Below are 15,196 nucleotides of genomic sequence, written 5' to 3'. Positions count from 1 at the left end.
GATTCATACATCGAGATATTTTTGTGCGAAGGAGGGCTTTTGGGTTTGAGCGTACGCCATGTTTCAGTAGGAACTCCACGCAAGTCTTTGTACATGAGGCCCCAGCTCTGTCTTTATTTCCAATGCCATCTTTACTTTCATTACTTCATACATATGTTTGTGTTTTCTATGTTTCTAGAAAAGCTTTGCTCTCTTTTTTCTTGAAGTCCTCTTCCAGCACTTTTAATCCTTTGAAAACTACTGTGTTTGTCAAAATTCTACATTTGAGATATTTTTCCAGAAAAAAACCTATGGCCTCGGTATCATTCTACATTTTTTCCTTACTTGCTGAATAGGGATCTCTGAATATTATAATCTGGCCCTGCAGATATCTTTGCCTTTCGGAAGTTTACTCTACCTTTTCTGTTTAGTCTTCACTTTACTATTATATGGCTAAATTGAATTCATCAGATCACTCAGCCATACGTCTTTGAATGAGGGAATGATTCTCGAATAGGAAGGAATTATGAAAGGTCACATTTGTTGGCTGAAGTTTCAGAATAGTATGATATTCACTTTGTGTCCCAAGAGTGTCACATGAGTGCTAAGGCCGATTGCAAAATTAAAACAGTGGATTAAAAGAAACATTTGCATCAATCATGTGTCCATTGCCACTTTTGATTTAAGTTCTTTCTTTTCACTTCGTCTTGTTTGTCCCCCTTAGATCAGAGACGGTGTGCTACCTGGTCATTGTGTTGAACCACATGGTGTCTGCCAGCTGTCTTACATTGGTGCTTCCTGTTCTTGTCTTTCTCTGGGCAACATTGTCTGTTCCTCGACCCAGTAAGACCTTCTGGATGACAGCCATTATCTACACCGAGGTTTTCACCATCCTGTTGCTTCATATAATGATTAATTCTTAGTTTATTAGCAGGGTTTATAGTAAGTTGTTCTACATGTGTTTGCCCTCAGGTCACCATTGTCATTAAGTATTTCTTCCAGTTTGGGTTCTTTCCCTTTAACCAAAAGCTGGAAGTGGACCGTTCCAAACCATTCCACCCTCCAAACATCCTAGGGGTGGAGAAAAAGGAAGGTTATGTCCTGTACGACCTGCTGCAGCTCCTTGCCTTGTTCTACCACAGAGCCATATTGAAGGTATAAAGACCAAATTATACCACAGCAGAGTCATACTGAAGGTATAAAGACCAAATTATACCACAGCAGAGTCATACTTAAGGTATAAAGACCAAATTATACCTCAGCAGAGTCATACTGAAGGTATAAAGACCAAATTATACCACAGCAGAGTCATACTTAAGGTATAAAGACCAAATTATACCTCAGCAGAGTCATACTGAAGGTATAAAGACCAAATTATACCACAGCAGAGTCATACTGAAGGTATAAAGACCAAATTATACCACAGCAGAGTCATACTTAAGGTATAAAGACCAAATTATACCTCAGCAGAGTCATACTGAAGGTATAAAGACCAAATTATACCACAGCAGAGTCATACTTAAGGTATAAAGACCAAATTATACCACAGCAGAGTCATACTTAAGGTATAAAGACCAAATTATACCTCAGCAGAGTCATACTGAAGGTATAAAGACCAAATTATACCACAGCAGAGTCATACTGAAGGTATAAAGACCAAATTATACCACAGCAGAGTCATACTTAAGGTATAAAGACCAAATTATACCACAGCAGAGTCATACTGAAGGTATAAATACCAACTTATACCACAACTGAGTCATACTGAAGGTATAAAGACCGAATTATACCACAGCAGAGTCATACTGAAGGTATAAAAACCAAATTATACCTCAGCAGAGTCATACTGAAGGTATAAATACCAACTTATACCACAGCAGAGTCATACTGAAGGTATAAAGACCAAATTATACCACAGCAGAGTCATACTGAAGGTATAAAGACCAAATTATACCACAGCAGAGTCATACTTAAGGTATAAAGACCAAATTATACCACAGCAGAGTCATACTGAAGGTATAAAGACCAAATTATACCACAGCAGAGTCATACTGAAGGTATAAAGACCAAATTATACCACAGCAGAGTCATACTTAAGGTATAAAGACCAAATTATACCACAGCAGAGTCATACTTAAGGTATAAAGACCAAATTATACCTCAGCAGAGTCATACTTAAGGTATAAAGACCAAATTATACCACAGCAGAGTCATACTTAAGGTATAAAGACCAAATTATACCTCAGCAGAGTCATACTTAAGGTATAAAGACCAATTTATACCACAGCAGAGTCATACTGAAGGTATAAAGACCAAATTATACCACAGCAGAGTCATACTGAAGGTATAAAGACCAAATTATACCACAGCAGAGTAATACTTAAGGTATAAAGACCAAATTATACCACAGCAGAGTCATACTGAAGGTATAAATACCAACTTATACCACAGCAGAGTCATACTGAAGGTATAAATACCAACTTATACCACAGCAGAGTCATACTTAAGGTATAAAGACCAATTTATACCACAGCCGAGTTATACTGAAGTACTAATCCAGGAAAACATTAATTAGACCGCAATTATACCACATGGTATAACATGGTCATAGTGAAGGTGAAAACACTCTTTCCCTCCCTCTTCCTCCTTATTTTCTGCAGTGCCATGGACTGTGGGACCAAACTGTGACCAAAGAGACTGATTCTCTCTGTCACCGCAATGATAAAGCTGACTCCACCCACAGGAGCACTGCCAGTGATCCTGCCAGTGATCCTGCCAGTGATCCTGCCAGTGATCCTGCCAGTGATCCTGCCAGTGATCCTGCCAGTGATCCTGCCAGTGATCCTGCCAGCATATTGCGACATAGAGCAGCAAGACGAGCTCACTCTAGCTTCACCCAGCAGCACTCACCTTCAGGTACAATCAAATGCACCTTTACTCAACATTTGGGACACCGTAATATCATGGTATATAACTTTTGTTTGTTTTGAATTTTCTAACTTATCAGGCAAATTTTTCCAAATTCAAGTCGGGGATAGTGAAGAGCGGGTGCATTTTGCACATGAAACCAACTTTAGGTTTGACCCGAGACTGCCACCTGTTGAAATTATGAGGAAAGCTCATAAGTTGATAAGTTGATGAAGGATAACCCCATCGAGAATGGTTATATTTTGATCCAGAACAGAACCCTGTCACGGTGCGAGAAGGCGGAAGGCAAGAACCAAAGACGCAGCTGAGCCGGATATTAAAACCTAACTGTGAAAAAATAACTAAAAAGACCAAACGAGACCATGGATAAATAAGACTATGGGGCAAAAACCTGACCTGACAAGACTGAACAAACGTGGCGTGAACATGAAGGTAAGGTGAGGATTTAGCCATGACTGTGAGTAAACCTGGAAACTAAATACTGTGGGGAAGTGATTGGTGACGAGGTGCAGCTGTGGAACAGAAACAGGTGACTTGAGTGAAACTAAGTGAGAGGGGGGAAAACACGACAAGAAAATAAACCAAGAACCTGAAAACATAACAAACTGAAAACGTGACAAACCCTTCCTACACAGAGACATGACTGTGGTCTCTGTGGTTCTTAAATGAGGCTTAGAGAAAAGGAGTTCTGCTGGACTTGGACCTGCTGGATCCATCCATCTTCTATACTTAATTCGTCGGTCGGGTCACGGGGGGGTGGAGCCTATCCCAGCGGTCATCGGGTGAGAGGCGGGGTCACCTGGACAGGTCACCGGTCCATCACAGGGCCACACAGAGACAAACGAGACAAACAACCACTCACTCCTGAGGACAGTTTAGAGCCACCAGTTAACCTGACAGCATGTTTTTGGACGGTGGGAGGAAGCCGGAGAACCGGAGAGAACCCAGGCAGACACAGGGAGAACATGCAGACTCCACACTGAAAGGCCTGATGGATCTAATTCAATGTAAATAGTGCATCTAGGGAAAGATCAGTGGTGTGGACTATGCTATCAGTGAAAGGACAGATCAATGTTTAACCAAACAAACATGGACAAAATGATACTCAGAAAAGTAGATTAAGGAGTCATTAACATCCAGTAAATTGCATTTGGCTACACATTCACGTCTTCATTTAAATGTATTCATTATCCAAAATTGTACTCTCTTATTTTACTCCGTGCAGTGCATCGATCCCTCTGTGGTTTCAGAATGTATTTGTATGTTTCTTCTTCTTGTGTTTCCAGGCAGTGTGAGCTCCAGAGCTCAGCAGCCCAGCCGGTTGGATCTGCTGTTGGAAAAACTGTGCCAACTTTCCATCAGTGCCAAGCAGTATTCTGTCAACAGGTGAGTGAGCGCTAACTGTGACACTGTCCACAAACCAAATGACCCACAATCCCTACGTCTGCTTGTCAGGTGCATGTCTCTGTACCGGCCGCTCTGCCAGTTCTTCAGAGCTCTCGTCCAGCCTGAGTACAGCGCTGTTACTGACGTCTACGTCCTCATGTTCCTCGCCGACACCGTTGACTTCATCATCATCGTTTTCGGCTTCTGGGCTTTTGGGGTAAAGTTTAATTTACCGTTTGTCACTGAGCTGAAAGTTTGATAAAAACCAGGACTTTCATTCTCCTTCACGTTGATTTATTTCTGGTTTTCATGTATCTTATTCAGTGGGTCTGTTTCGTCTTACTTTGTTCAATTCTCAGAAACACTCTGCAGCTGCTGACATCACATCCTCCCTGTCAGAGGATCAAGTTCCTGAAGCTTTCTTAGTGATGGTCCTGATCCAGTTTGGTATGTCCACCTGTCTGCTGTGTGCCTGCCACCTGTCTGTGGGTTTGTTTACCCACCTGTCCACCTGTCTGTCCCATCAGGTACCATGGTGATAGACAGGGCTCTGTATTTAAGGAAGACTGTTTTGGGGAAACTGGTCTTCCAGGTGATTCTGGTTTTTGGAATTCACTTCTGGATGTTCTTCATCCTGCCGACAGTCACTGAGAGGTAACTCACCTGCTGTCTTTGTGAACAGGATGAGACTGTTGGGCGATTATGCCTCCACCCTTTCTTTCTGTATTTGTTCTAAATGTTGCTGTGGTTGTTTTTTAAAACAGTCAGTTTTTATAAATGGCTGCTCCTCTGAATCTGTTGTGTTGTTTGAATGACATCAAACGCTGCTGTGAAGCATCAAAGCACATCTGCTTACCTGCCCATCTGTCTATCCACCTGTCTGTCTCCTGCAGGCGGTTCAATCAGAACCTGGTGGCTCAGCTCTGGTACTTTGTAAAATGTGTTTACTTTGGCCTGTCAGCCTATCAGATCCGATCCGGTTACCCAACACGAGTTCTGGGAAACTTCCTGACAAAGAGTTACAACTACCTGAACCTGTTCCTGTTCCAGGGGTGAGTACGAGCCTCGCTTAGCACAAAGATTTGGTCTAATGGTTAAACAAATTAGATTTCCTCATATCGTCTTTTCGAGCTCGTTCCTTGACCCTGTTGGAAGAACATCATGAGATCAATGAAAGATGGAGGAAAACTCCTTCAGGAGAAGACGAGCACTCTGACTCTCAGCTGTGATGTGGGTCTGAAACTCCAGATGTTCAACAAATGTTCTCCAGAAACAGCTGCAGAAGCTTCATCTGATGGATCTGATCATGGTGTTACAGGAACTTTATCTGAGATTATATAGAATATTACTTTATTATCAGAGTTTGGAAGTGAAAAATGAAGATAAAAAGGTAAATATAGTTCTGTCACAGGCTGCTCATCCTCCTGTCCTCATATTTATGAATCACAGTTAGAACGACTGGAGGAAAACGATGGAGCATCGCTATAAAAGCTGCAGCTGCAAGGAATTATGGGACAGAATGAGCTCCTTTCTCTCATGAAGGACGGTCCGGTGTTTCCTAAAGGAGATCCTTAAGGAAGCGTCGGAGCTCCTTTCTCTCAGGAAGGATGGTCCGGTGTTTCCTAAAGGAGATCCTTAAGGAAGCGTCGGAGCTCCTTTCTCTCCTGAAGGACGGTCCGGTGTTTCCTAAAGGAGATCCTTAAGGAAGCGTCGGAGCTCCTTTCTCTCAGGAAGGACGGTCCGGTGTTTCCTAAAGGAGATCCTTAAGGAAGCGTCGGAGCTCCTTTCTCTCAGGAAGGACGGTCCGGTGTTTCCTAAAGGAGATCCTTAAGGAAGCGTCGGAGCTCCTTTCTCTCCTGAAGGACGGTCCGGTGTTTCCTAAAGGAGATCCTTAAGGAAGCGTCTGAGCTCCTTTCTCTCAGGAAGGATGGTCCGGTGTTTCCTAAAGGAGATCCTTAAGGAAGCGTCGGAGCTCCTTTCTCTCCTGAAGGACGGTCCGGTGTTTCCTAAAGGAGATCCTTAAGGAAGCGTCGGAGCTCCTTTCTCTCAGGAAGGACGGTCCGGTGTTTCCTAAAGGAGATCCTTAAGGAAGCGTCGGAGCTCCTTTCTCTCAGGAAGGACGGTCCGGTGTTTCCTAAAGGAGATCCTTAAGGAAGCGTCGGAGCTCCTTTCTCTCCTGAAGGACGGTCCGGTGTTTCCTAAAGGAGATCCTTAAGGAAGCGTCGGAGCTCCTTTCTCTCATGAAGGACGGTCCTGTGTTTCCTAAAGGAGATCCTTAAGGAAGCGTCGGAGCTCCTTTCTCTCAGGAAGGACGGTCCGGTGTTTCCTAAAGGAGATCCTTAAGGAAGCGTCGGAGCTCCTTTCTCTCCTAAAGGACGGTCCGGTGTTTCCTAAAGGAGATCCTTAAGGAAGCGTCGGAGCTCCTTTCTCTCAGGAAGGACGGTCCGGTGTTTCCTAAAGGAGATCCTTAAGGAAGCGTCGGAGCTCCTTTCTCTCCTAAAGGACGGTCCGGTGTTTCCTAAAGGAGATCCTTAAGGAAGCGTTGGAGCTCCTTTCTCTCATGAAGGACGGTCCGGTGTTTCCTAAAGGAGATCCTTAAGGAAGCGTCGGAGCTCCTTTCTCTCATGAAGGACGGTCCGGTGTTTCCTAAAGGAGATCCTTAAGGAAGCGTCGGAGCTCCTTTCTCTCAGGAAGGACGGTCCGTTGTTTCCTAAAGGAGATCCTTCAGGAAGCGTCGGAGCTCCTTTCTCTCATGAAGGACGGTCCGGTGCTTCCTAAAGGAGATCCTTAAGGAAGCATCGGAGCTCCTTTCTCTCCTGAAGGATGGTCCGGTGTTTCCTAAAGGAGATCCTTAAGGAAGCGTCGGAGCTCCTTTCTCTCCTGAAGGACGGTCCGGTGTTTCCTAAAGGAGATCCTTAAGGAAGCGTCGGAGCTCCTTTCTCTCAGGAAGGACGGTCCGGTGTTTCCTAAAGGAGATCCTTAAGGAAGCGTCGGAGCTCCTTTCTCTCAGGAAGGACGGTCCGGTGTTTCCTAAAGGAGATCCTTAAGGAAGCGTCGGAGCTCCTTTCTCTCCTGAAGGACGGTCCGGTGTTTCCTAAAGGAGATCCTTAAGGAAGCGTCGGAGCTCCTTTCTCTCATGAAGGACGGTCCGGTGTTTCCTAAAGGAGATCCTTAAGGAAGCGTCGGAGCTCCTTTCTCTCAGGAAGGACGGTCCGGTGTTTCCTAAAGGAGATCCTTAAGGAAGCGTCGGAGCTCCTTTCTCTCCTAAAGGACGGTCCGGTGTTTCCTAAAGGAGATCCTTAAGGAAGCGTCGGAGCTCCTTTCTCTCATGAAGGACGGTCCGGTGTTTCCTAAAGGAGATCCTTAAGGAAGCGTCGGAGCTCCTTTCTCTCAGGAAGGACGGTCCGGTGTTTCCTAAAGGAGATCCTTAAGGAAGCGTCGGAGCTCCTTTCTCTCCTGAAGGACGGTCCGGTGTTTCCTAAAGGAGATCCTTAAGGAAGCGTCGGAGCTCCTTTCTCTCATGAAGGACGGTCCGGTGTTTCCTAAAGGAGATCCTTAAGGAAGCGTCGGAGCTCCTTTCTCTCAGGAAGGACGGTCCGGTGTTTCCTAAAGGAGATCCTTAAGGAAGCGTCGGAGCTCCTTTCTCTCATGAAGGACGGTCCGGTGTTTCCTAAAGGAGATCCTTAAGGAAGCGTCGGAGCTCCTTTCTCTCAGGAAGGACGGTCCGGTGTTTCCTAAAGGAGATCCTTAAGGAAGCGTCGGGGCTCCTTTCCTTAGTCTTTGGAGGACTCAGACTCTGATCATGGCTGCTGCTCACATACTTCCAGCTCATTTCACTCAGTTAGGAATCTAACCTTCTTGATCTTCTCTGTTCTGAGATCTGTGCTGCATTAACTTCCTGTTGTTTTATTTCCTGATATTTCGAAGCCATAAACTTTAAACATTTGATGTGTGTCTCCCTCCCCTGACTGCAGCTTCCGGCTGGTTCCCTTCCTGACGGAGCTGAGGGCGGTAATGGACTGGGTGTGGACAGACACCACGCTGTCCCTGTCCTCGTGGATCTGTGTGGAGGACGTTTACGCCCACTGTTTTGTCTTAAAGTGCTGGAGGGAGTCTGAAAAGGTTTTAGCTTCTCCACACCAGTGTACTGTGAGGACGTGGCAGTGCTGGTTGTACACTTACAGTTCGTACTTGTATTTGTGTGCACTTCATCTCAGAGGTATCCCCAGCCCCGTGGGCAGAAGAAGAAGCGGGTGGTGAAGTACGGGATGGGCGGTTTGATTGTTCTCTTATTGATCTGTATCGTCTGGTTTCCTCTGCTCTTCATGTCGCTCATCAAATCTGTCGCTGGAGTTGTCAACCGACCCCTTGATGTTTCTCTGACCATCACACTGGGAGGCTTCCAGGTACACCTGTCAGTGACTACTTTTACAGAGGCTCTGACATAGTTTTCTACTGTAGGACAGTACTTTTTATGTCATTTTAACAACTTGTAGGAGTTCTACTGTAATACAGTTTTAAGCTTCTTCTGCTTCCAAGAAAAATTCAATTCAATTCAGTTTTATTTATATAAATAGCGCCAGATTACAACAAATGTCATCTCAAGGCACTTAAATGATATAGTCAAATTCAAGCCAATTGGAATTCAATTCATTGTAATTATAATCCAATTAATTCATATAGAGCCGATTTAAAAAATAATATCCTAGCTAAGGAAACCAACAGATTGCACCGAAACTTGTCTTCAGTCCAATCTCCCGTCCTGAGCCTGAGGGACTGTGGAAAGGAACGACTCCCTTTAACAGGAAGAAACCTCTGGCAGAACCAGAACCAGAACCAGGAAGAAACCTCTGGCAGAACCAGAACCCGGAAGAAACCTCTGGAAGAACCAGAACCAGGAAGGAACCTCTGGCAGAACCAGAACCAGGAAGAAACCTCTGGCAGAACCAGAACCAGGAAGAAACCTCTGGAAGAACCAGAACCAGGAAGAAACCTCTGGCAGAACCAGAACCAGGAAGGGTGGCCATCCGCCTCGACCAGCTGGGGTTTGAGAAGACAGAAAAGAGGGAAAAGAGGGGGAAAAACACGATAACACCATTCAAAGGATACCTGCTGGAACAGGGAAACACAAGTTAATAACCACAATAATGTCACAGGGACATAAAATCATTTGAGAAACTAAACAGGGTGAAAAAGACAGCAAAGTGAGGAAAGGTGTGACAGATGAGCTCCCCCAGCAGTCTAAGCCTATAGCAGCTTAACTATGGGATGTTTCAGGATTACCTGAGCCATCCCTAACTATAAGCTTTATCAGAAAGGAAAGTTTCAGCCTGATCTTAAAGGTAGAGAGGGTGTCTGCTTCCTGAAGCCAAACTGGCAGCTGGTTCCACAGAGAGGGGCCTGATAACTGAAGGCTCTGCCTCCCATTCTGCTTTTAGGGGCCTGATAACTGAAGGCTCTGCCTCCCATTCTGCTTTTAGGGGCCTGATAACTGAAGGCTCTGCCTCCCATTCTGCTTTTAGGGGCCTGATAACTGAAGGCTCTGCCTCCCATTCTGCTTTTAGGGGCCTGATAACTGAAGGCTCTGCCTCCCATTCTGCTTTTAGGGGCCTGATAACTGAAGGCTCTGCCTCCCATTCTGCTTTTAGAAACTCTGGGATGACTAATAAATTCGTCCATATTTCTAGAAATGAGAGCCGCTCCTTCCAAAGTGGGATGGATGCCGTCTCTCCTCATCAGACCAGGTTTTCTCCAGAAAGATTGCCAATTATCTATGTAGCCCACGTTGTTTGCTGGACACCATCTAGACAACCAGCGATTGAATGAGGACATGCGGCTAAACATGTCATCACTGGTCAGATTTGGCAGGGGTCCAGAGAAAACTACGGAGTCCGACATTGTTTTGGCAAAATTACACACGATGCAACATTAATTTTAGTGACCTCCGATTGGCGTAACCGGGTGTCATTACCGCCGACGAGAATAACTATTTTACCGTATTTACGCTTATCCAATGCCACGTTTCTGACTATAGAGCTGCCAATTACCAGGGTTTTGTCCTCAGCGGGTGTGTCGCTGAGTGGGGAAAATCTATTTGAAACGTGGACAGGTTGATGGTGAACCACGGGCTTGACTTTAGGACTATGACTCCTCTTCCTGACAGTCACCCAGCCACTCTTAAGTCCCGGCTGCTCGGGATCTGCTCGGGGACGACTAACAGAGCTAGCTACGCTAGGTGGCTCCGCACTGACTAAAGGGGCCTGGCTCGCTATCGGGTGGTTTTCAACAGTGCAGAGCCGAGCTTCCAATTCAGATAACCTCGCCTCCAAAACTACAAAAAGACTACATTTGTTACATGTACCATTACCACTAAAGGAGGCAGAGGAGTAACTAAACATCTGACACACGGAGCAGGTGAAAGCAGGAGATAGAGGAAGAGAACTGGTAGCCATGCTAAGCTAGAGAACCAGACACACCGCTAAAAAGTGAAAAATAAAGACTAAAGATCTGTAAGAGTGAGCGTTAGAATATAACAAGTATGGGATAGAGTTAACTATGCAAGATGTGTAAATTATAGGGAGAAATAAGGTGATTATTAGTAGTTCAAGAGGAGCGAGAAATGTAACAGTGCACACACAAGGCAACAGGAAGTGATGCAATACGTCTTACCGCAGAGCAAAGCTGTAAAGAGACTCACAACATTAGACAAAAATACATCATGATGTGATGGGAAAATGTCAGAAATTAACATTTTATTCACAAAAAAATCATGCCATTTGATGGCAGGAAGACGTAAAAAGCTGGGACAGGTTCATGTTGCACCCTCTCTTCTGTTAACCACATCTGTAAACATCTGGAACTGAGGTGACCAGCGGTGGAGCTTTGGGAGAGGAATGTTGTCCCATTCCTGTCTGATAGAGGATTCCTGGCTCTTCTCTGTTGTATTCTAAATGTTTTCAGATGGTGAAAGGTCTGGACTCTCAACATTTGATATGTTTTCTACGCTTGTTGAGAATCAAATGTTGCTTTATGTAAATCGTTGTATTCTGCTTTTATTCACATTTGATCCAACTTATTCAGAGCTGGAGTTGTATTTTCAACCTGTTGCTCTTGTTCAGCCAATTTTCATGATGAGTGCCCAGCAGAATCAGCTCAGAGATCTGACTGAGGATGACTTCAGCTCCTTCATCAGCTCCTACAGCTACACACCTGTAAGTTCTCTCCAGCACTCGCAAACACAGTGTTTACCCTCACCTCTGGCAGTGACACTAGCCTGTATTTCCCAGAGTGCCTTGCAGTTCCTCGAGGTGTATGGTCCTGAGGATGTGACGGCGGCGGAGCTGCAGGGCAGCAGTAACTCTCTGTGGACCATCAGCCCCCCCAGTAGGCAGTACCTGAGCCAGGTGCTCAACCTGGACCACTTCCCTCTGACCGTGTCCTGGACTGTGCAGAGGTCTGTCCTCTTATCCCAATCAGTAACAAATATATCATTGATCAAAGAGAAAGATCCTGATGAAATCGTCTCTGAACAGGAACTTGAGTCTGGGGGCGAAGGCGGAGCTGGCGTCAGGTAAACATGTGACCTATCTGGACAACCAGACTCGCCTGGAGCTGATCGAGCTGCTCAACGGGAGCCGGACCCGTCCTGTGTGAGTGTGGGACGGTGTTACATGTTGGGGACGGGGTTTTTTGGCCAAAAGACTACAAACATGTCTGACGTAGTGAGTGGAACTTCTCTGTTTTCAGGGTCATACAGGAAGTGTTCCCTTGCTTCATTCGTGCTCCCAGCGACTCCAACGCCAAGCCTATCGAGCAGCTGTACTCAGGTCAGTATTCCACCCTCCATCACCCTGACAGTGTGACAGGAACCCACCGGTCACATGGCTTCTCTCCTCCAATCAGATAACCGCTACAAGGAAATCCTGCTGGCCCTGGAGCGCTCAACCAATCAGAGCAGAGATATCCAGGAGTGGTGGATTGTTGACCAACCGGCTGACAGTCTTGTGCCTTTAGGGGGCGTGGCTTCACTGACTGACAGGAGGGAGCCGGGCCTTCAACTCTTTGTGTTCAGTGACAAAGTCAGTCCTCCGAGTCTGGGCTTCCTGGCTGGATACGGGTACTAAAAATATTGCAGTGACACAGTTGTAGAAATACTAAATTTATTCACTTCATGACTTCTAAAGGATCAATTCAAAGATAGTAAGGGTAAGATAATTAAGGGATGAAAGACGTGTCAATGAAGCAACTATGAAGGTTACTGTAGGTCCACCATTTTATACACCCACTTTATCCTATTTGAGGGGGACAGGATCCTATCCAAGCTGCCTCTAGGTGAGAGGCGGGGTCAAAAACATCAAAGCAGGTCCAGGTCCTCGTTTCCGTAGCAATACATCTGTAGGAAGATTTTAACAAGTCCTTCCTTTAACTCAGAGAATTTTATTGAGTTAAAAATGCTCACAGAGTCATTTCTTTAAAGAGTTAAATGGATACACTTCTGAAAGGAAACCTGGGATTATTCTCCTTCTCTTCATGGCGAATGGTCCTAACTGTGGATTAGTGGACGGATTAATTAGGTGAAAATGCATTGAATTAGTGGAACGCCGCTTCCTGTCCACCTTTGGAAATGTTTGTCCTAAAGCTTATACCAGAAGTTATGTGACTGTTGACATTTCAGGACTTTCTCACCCAAGTGAGAAACAACAAATACTGCAGTAACACATTTATAGTGCATGTTACCAGTAACCCGGCTACCTGCCCCCTCAGGATCATGGGTCTGTACGCCTCAGTGGTTCTGGTCATCGGGAAGTTCGTCAGGGAGTTCTTCAGCGGCATCAGTCACTCCATCATGTTCGAGGAGCTGCCATGTGTCGACCGCATCCTCAAACTCTGCACAGACATCTTCTTGGTATACATTCAGAAACTTTATCAACACACTCATCAAACTCCATAATGTGACTGATTTGATGCTTTGATCTGATTGGTTATTGTTGCTTCCTCTTACAGGTGAGAGAGACAGGTGAGCTGGAGCTGGAGGAGGAGCTTTACGCCAAACTAATCTTCTTGTATCGATCGCCAGAGACTTTGATCAAATGGACACGGCGCTGACCTCAGTGATCGACGCTGTATTGATTAGCAGACGACAACAGGTGTTTCCTCCGGTATTCGGGAGTCATGAGTCCCCAGATGTTCTCCACACATTTTAAAGATGTTCTCCAGATGTTCCTCAAAGAACAAAGGAACTGACACTGATGATGTGCTTACATCACAGGATTCAAAACTAAACTAGTGTCAGTGTCACATTGGGAGAGGAAATTTGTTAAGAATGTGTACCGATTATTGATTATCGGTAAATGCAAGGATGATTCACACGTCGGAACATTTGTAATTTCTTTCTTCAGCTGTGCGGTCACAACAATCTCCTGAGGCTGGAAATAACCAACTAAAGAGCTTCAGCAATGGAGGGTTTTTTCCAGGACATTTTCAATTACTTCCTGTATTGGGACGCATCTATAAACTGGAAATAATTTTTCATTAGTGTTTACATAATAGTATTTAGTACATGTGCCATGTTTAGCTTCATGTTAGCCGCAGCTAGCTTTAGTTGTATATTAGCCGCAGTTAGCTTTAGCTTCATGTTAGCTGCAGTTAGCTGTAGGTTCATGTTAGCTACAGTTAGCTTTAGCTTCATATTAGCTGCAGTTAGCTTTAACTTTATGTTAGCTGCAGTTAGCTTTAGCTCCATGCTAGGTGCAGTTAGCTTTAGCTTCATATTAGCTGTAGTTAGCTTTAGCTTCATGTTAGCTGTAGTTAAGTTTAGCTTCATGTTAGCTGCAGTTAGTTTTAGCTTCATATTAGCTGCAGTTAGCTTTAGCTTCATGTTAGCTGCAGTTATCTTTAGCTCCATATTAGCTGCAGTTAGCTTTAGCTTTATGTTAGCTGCAGTTAGCTTTAGCTTTATGTTAGCTGTAGTTCATTTTAGTTTCCACTTAGCTGTAGATGGCTTTAACTTCATGTTAGCTGCAGTTAGCTTTAGCTCCATGCTAGGTGCAGTTAGCTTAGCTTTAGCTTCATACACTGTTTACGGGTTAGGGTTCAGGGTTAGGGTCTTTCAGCAGCTCTCTGACACCTTAATGATGAACTTGTCTCTATACTTTAGCTTTATGTCTGAAGCTCAGTGTAAATGCAGCCTTACAGCAGCTCAGCTCCATCTCAGGTCAGTGTTAGCTTAACATTATTGTTGCTTCCCATTAGTTCACTGGTAGCGCTTTGTCATTTTGGTATTTCTTATTAACACTCGGCTAACTCCATTACCAACAGGTAACCAGGTAACCACTTGGATCAACAGGTGTAAAATGCAAAATCATCACGAAAAAAAAAAAAGAGGCACAAACACAGTTCAGAAGAACTGTCAAAGCAGCTGTCCGATCATGCCACAACACTGGAATACAGCGGATGTTTCCTCCACAGTGACTGAGAGACATAAAAGTGAAAGTAAATGTGACAGAAAAACAGTAGATGTAGAGTTGTGTGTTGGATTGTGATGTTGTTCTTTGAAGGTTTCAAAATACTTTGTTACCTGACTGATATTACCTGTAAACTTCTTGTTTTCTGTGGAAAGTGAAAAGAAAGAATTTTCCTTTATCACCACAGCTGTTTGTCATTTGTTACCCTCTGTGATCTCGCTCCCACGCTGCTCTGCTGCTTCTCACATGATCCCCTTTGGACTGTACATGCCACCAATCAGATACCCCTTCAGTCTGGCATGTAACCTGCAGAAATTCCTGTCTTGCGCATCCTTGCATCTGCCACTGTCAGAACCGTGCACTGCTGGCCTTATTCAGCCCCTTCACCATCCCAGCATCGACCTGTAGGCTCTGGGGCAGAAATGGATTCATCCCCCCAA

General features: G+C 44.8%; 1 protein-coding gene across 1 annotated transcript in view; it reads left to right on the top strand.

The window, feature by feature from the left end:
• The window catches only part of LOC140284971 (piezo-type mechanosensitive ion channel component 2-like), a 66,768-nt gene extending 51,834 nt beyond the window's left edge, over positions 1–14,934 (top strand). Inside the window, exons 39-57 of the mRNA XM_072379032.1 lie at positions 704–860; positions 952–1,134; positions 2,640–2,743; positions 2,819–2,895; positions 4,194–4,293; positions 4,363–4,510; positions 4,653–4,740; positions 4,821–4,947; positions 5,187–5,345; positions 8,268–8,415; positions 8,511–8,699; positions 11,412–11,504; positions 11,580–11,746; positions 11,826–11,942; positions 12,040–12,119; positions 12,196–12,409; positions 13,057–13,198; positions 13,297–14,315; positions 14,348–14,934. Coding sequence (XP_072235133.1) covers positions 704–860; positions 952–1,134; positions 2,640–2,743; positions 2,819–2,895; positions 4,194–4,293; positions 4,363–4,510; positions 4,653–4,740; positions 4,821–4,947; positions 5,187–5,345; positions 8,268–8,415; positions 8,511–8,699; positions 11,412–11,504; positions 11,580–11,746; positions 11,826–11,942; positions 12,040–12,119; positions 12,196–12,409; positions 13,057–13,198; positions 13,297–13,398 — 2,395 coding nt within the window. The 3' untranslated portion in view covers positions 13,399–14,315; positions 14,348–14,934. The remainder of the gene's footprint in view (positions 1–703; positions 861–951; positions 1,135–2,639; positions 2,744–2,818; positions 2,896–4,193; positions 4,294–4,362; positions 4,511–4,652; positions 4,741–4,820; positions 4,948–5,186; positions 5,346–8,267; positions 8,416–8,510; positions 8,700–11,411; positions 11,505–11,579; positions 11,747–11,825; positions 11,943–12,039; positions 12,120–12,195; positions 12,410–13,056; positions 13,199–13,296; positions 14,316–14,347) is intronic.
• Positions 14,935–15,196: the final 262 nt, after the last annotated feature.

The sequence above is a fragment of the Leuresthes tenuis genome, unplaced genomic scaffold (assembly GCF_036924035.1).
Source record: "Leuresthes tenuis unplaced genomic scaffold, fLeuTen1.0.hap1 SCAF_24, whole genome shotgun sequence".
Lineage (NCBI taxonomy): Eukaryota > Metazoa > Chordata > Actinopteri > Atheriniformes > Atherinopsidae > Leuresthes > Leuresthes tenuis.
Note: the sequence above shows the minus strand (reverse complement) of the source record. Positions and strands in the feature narration are given on the sequence as shown.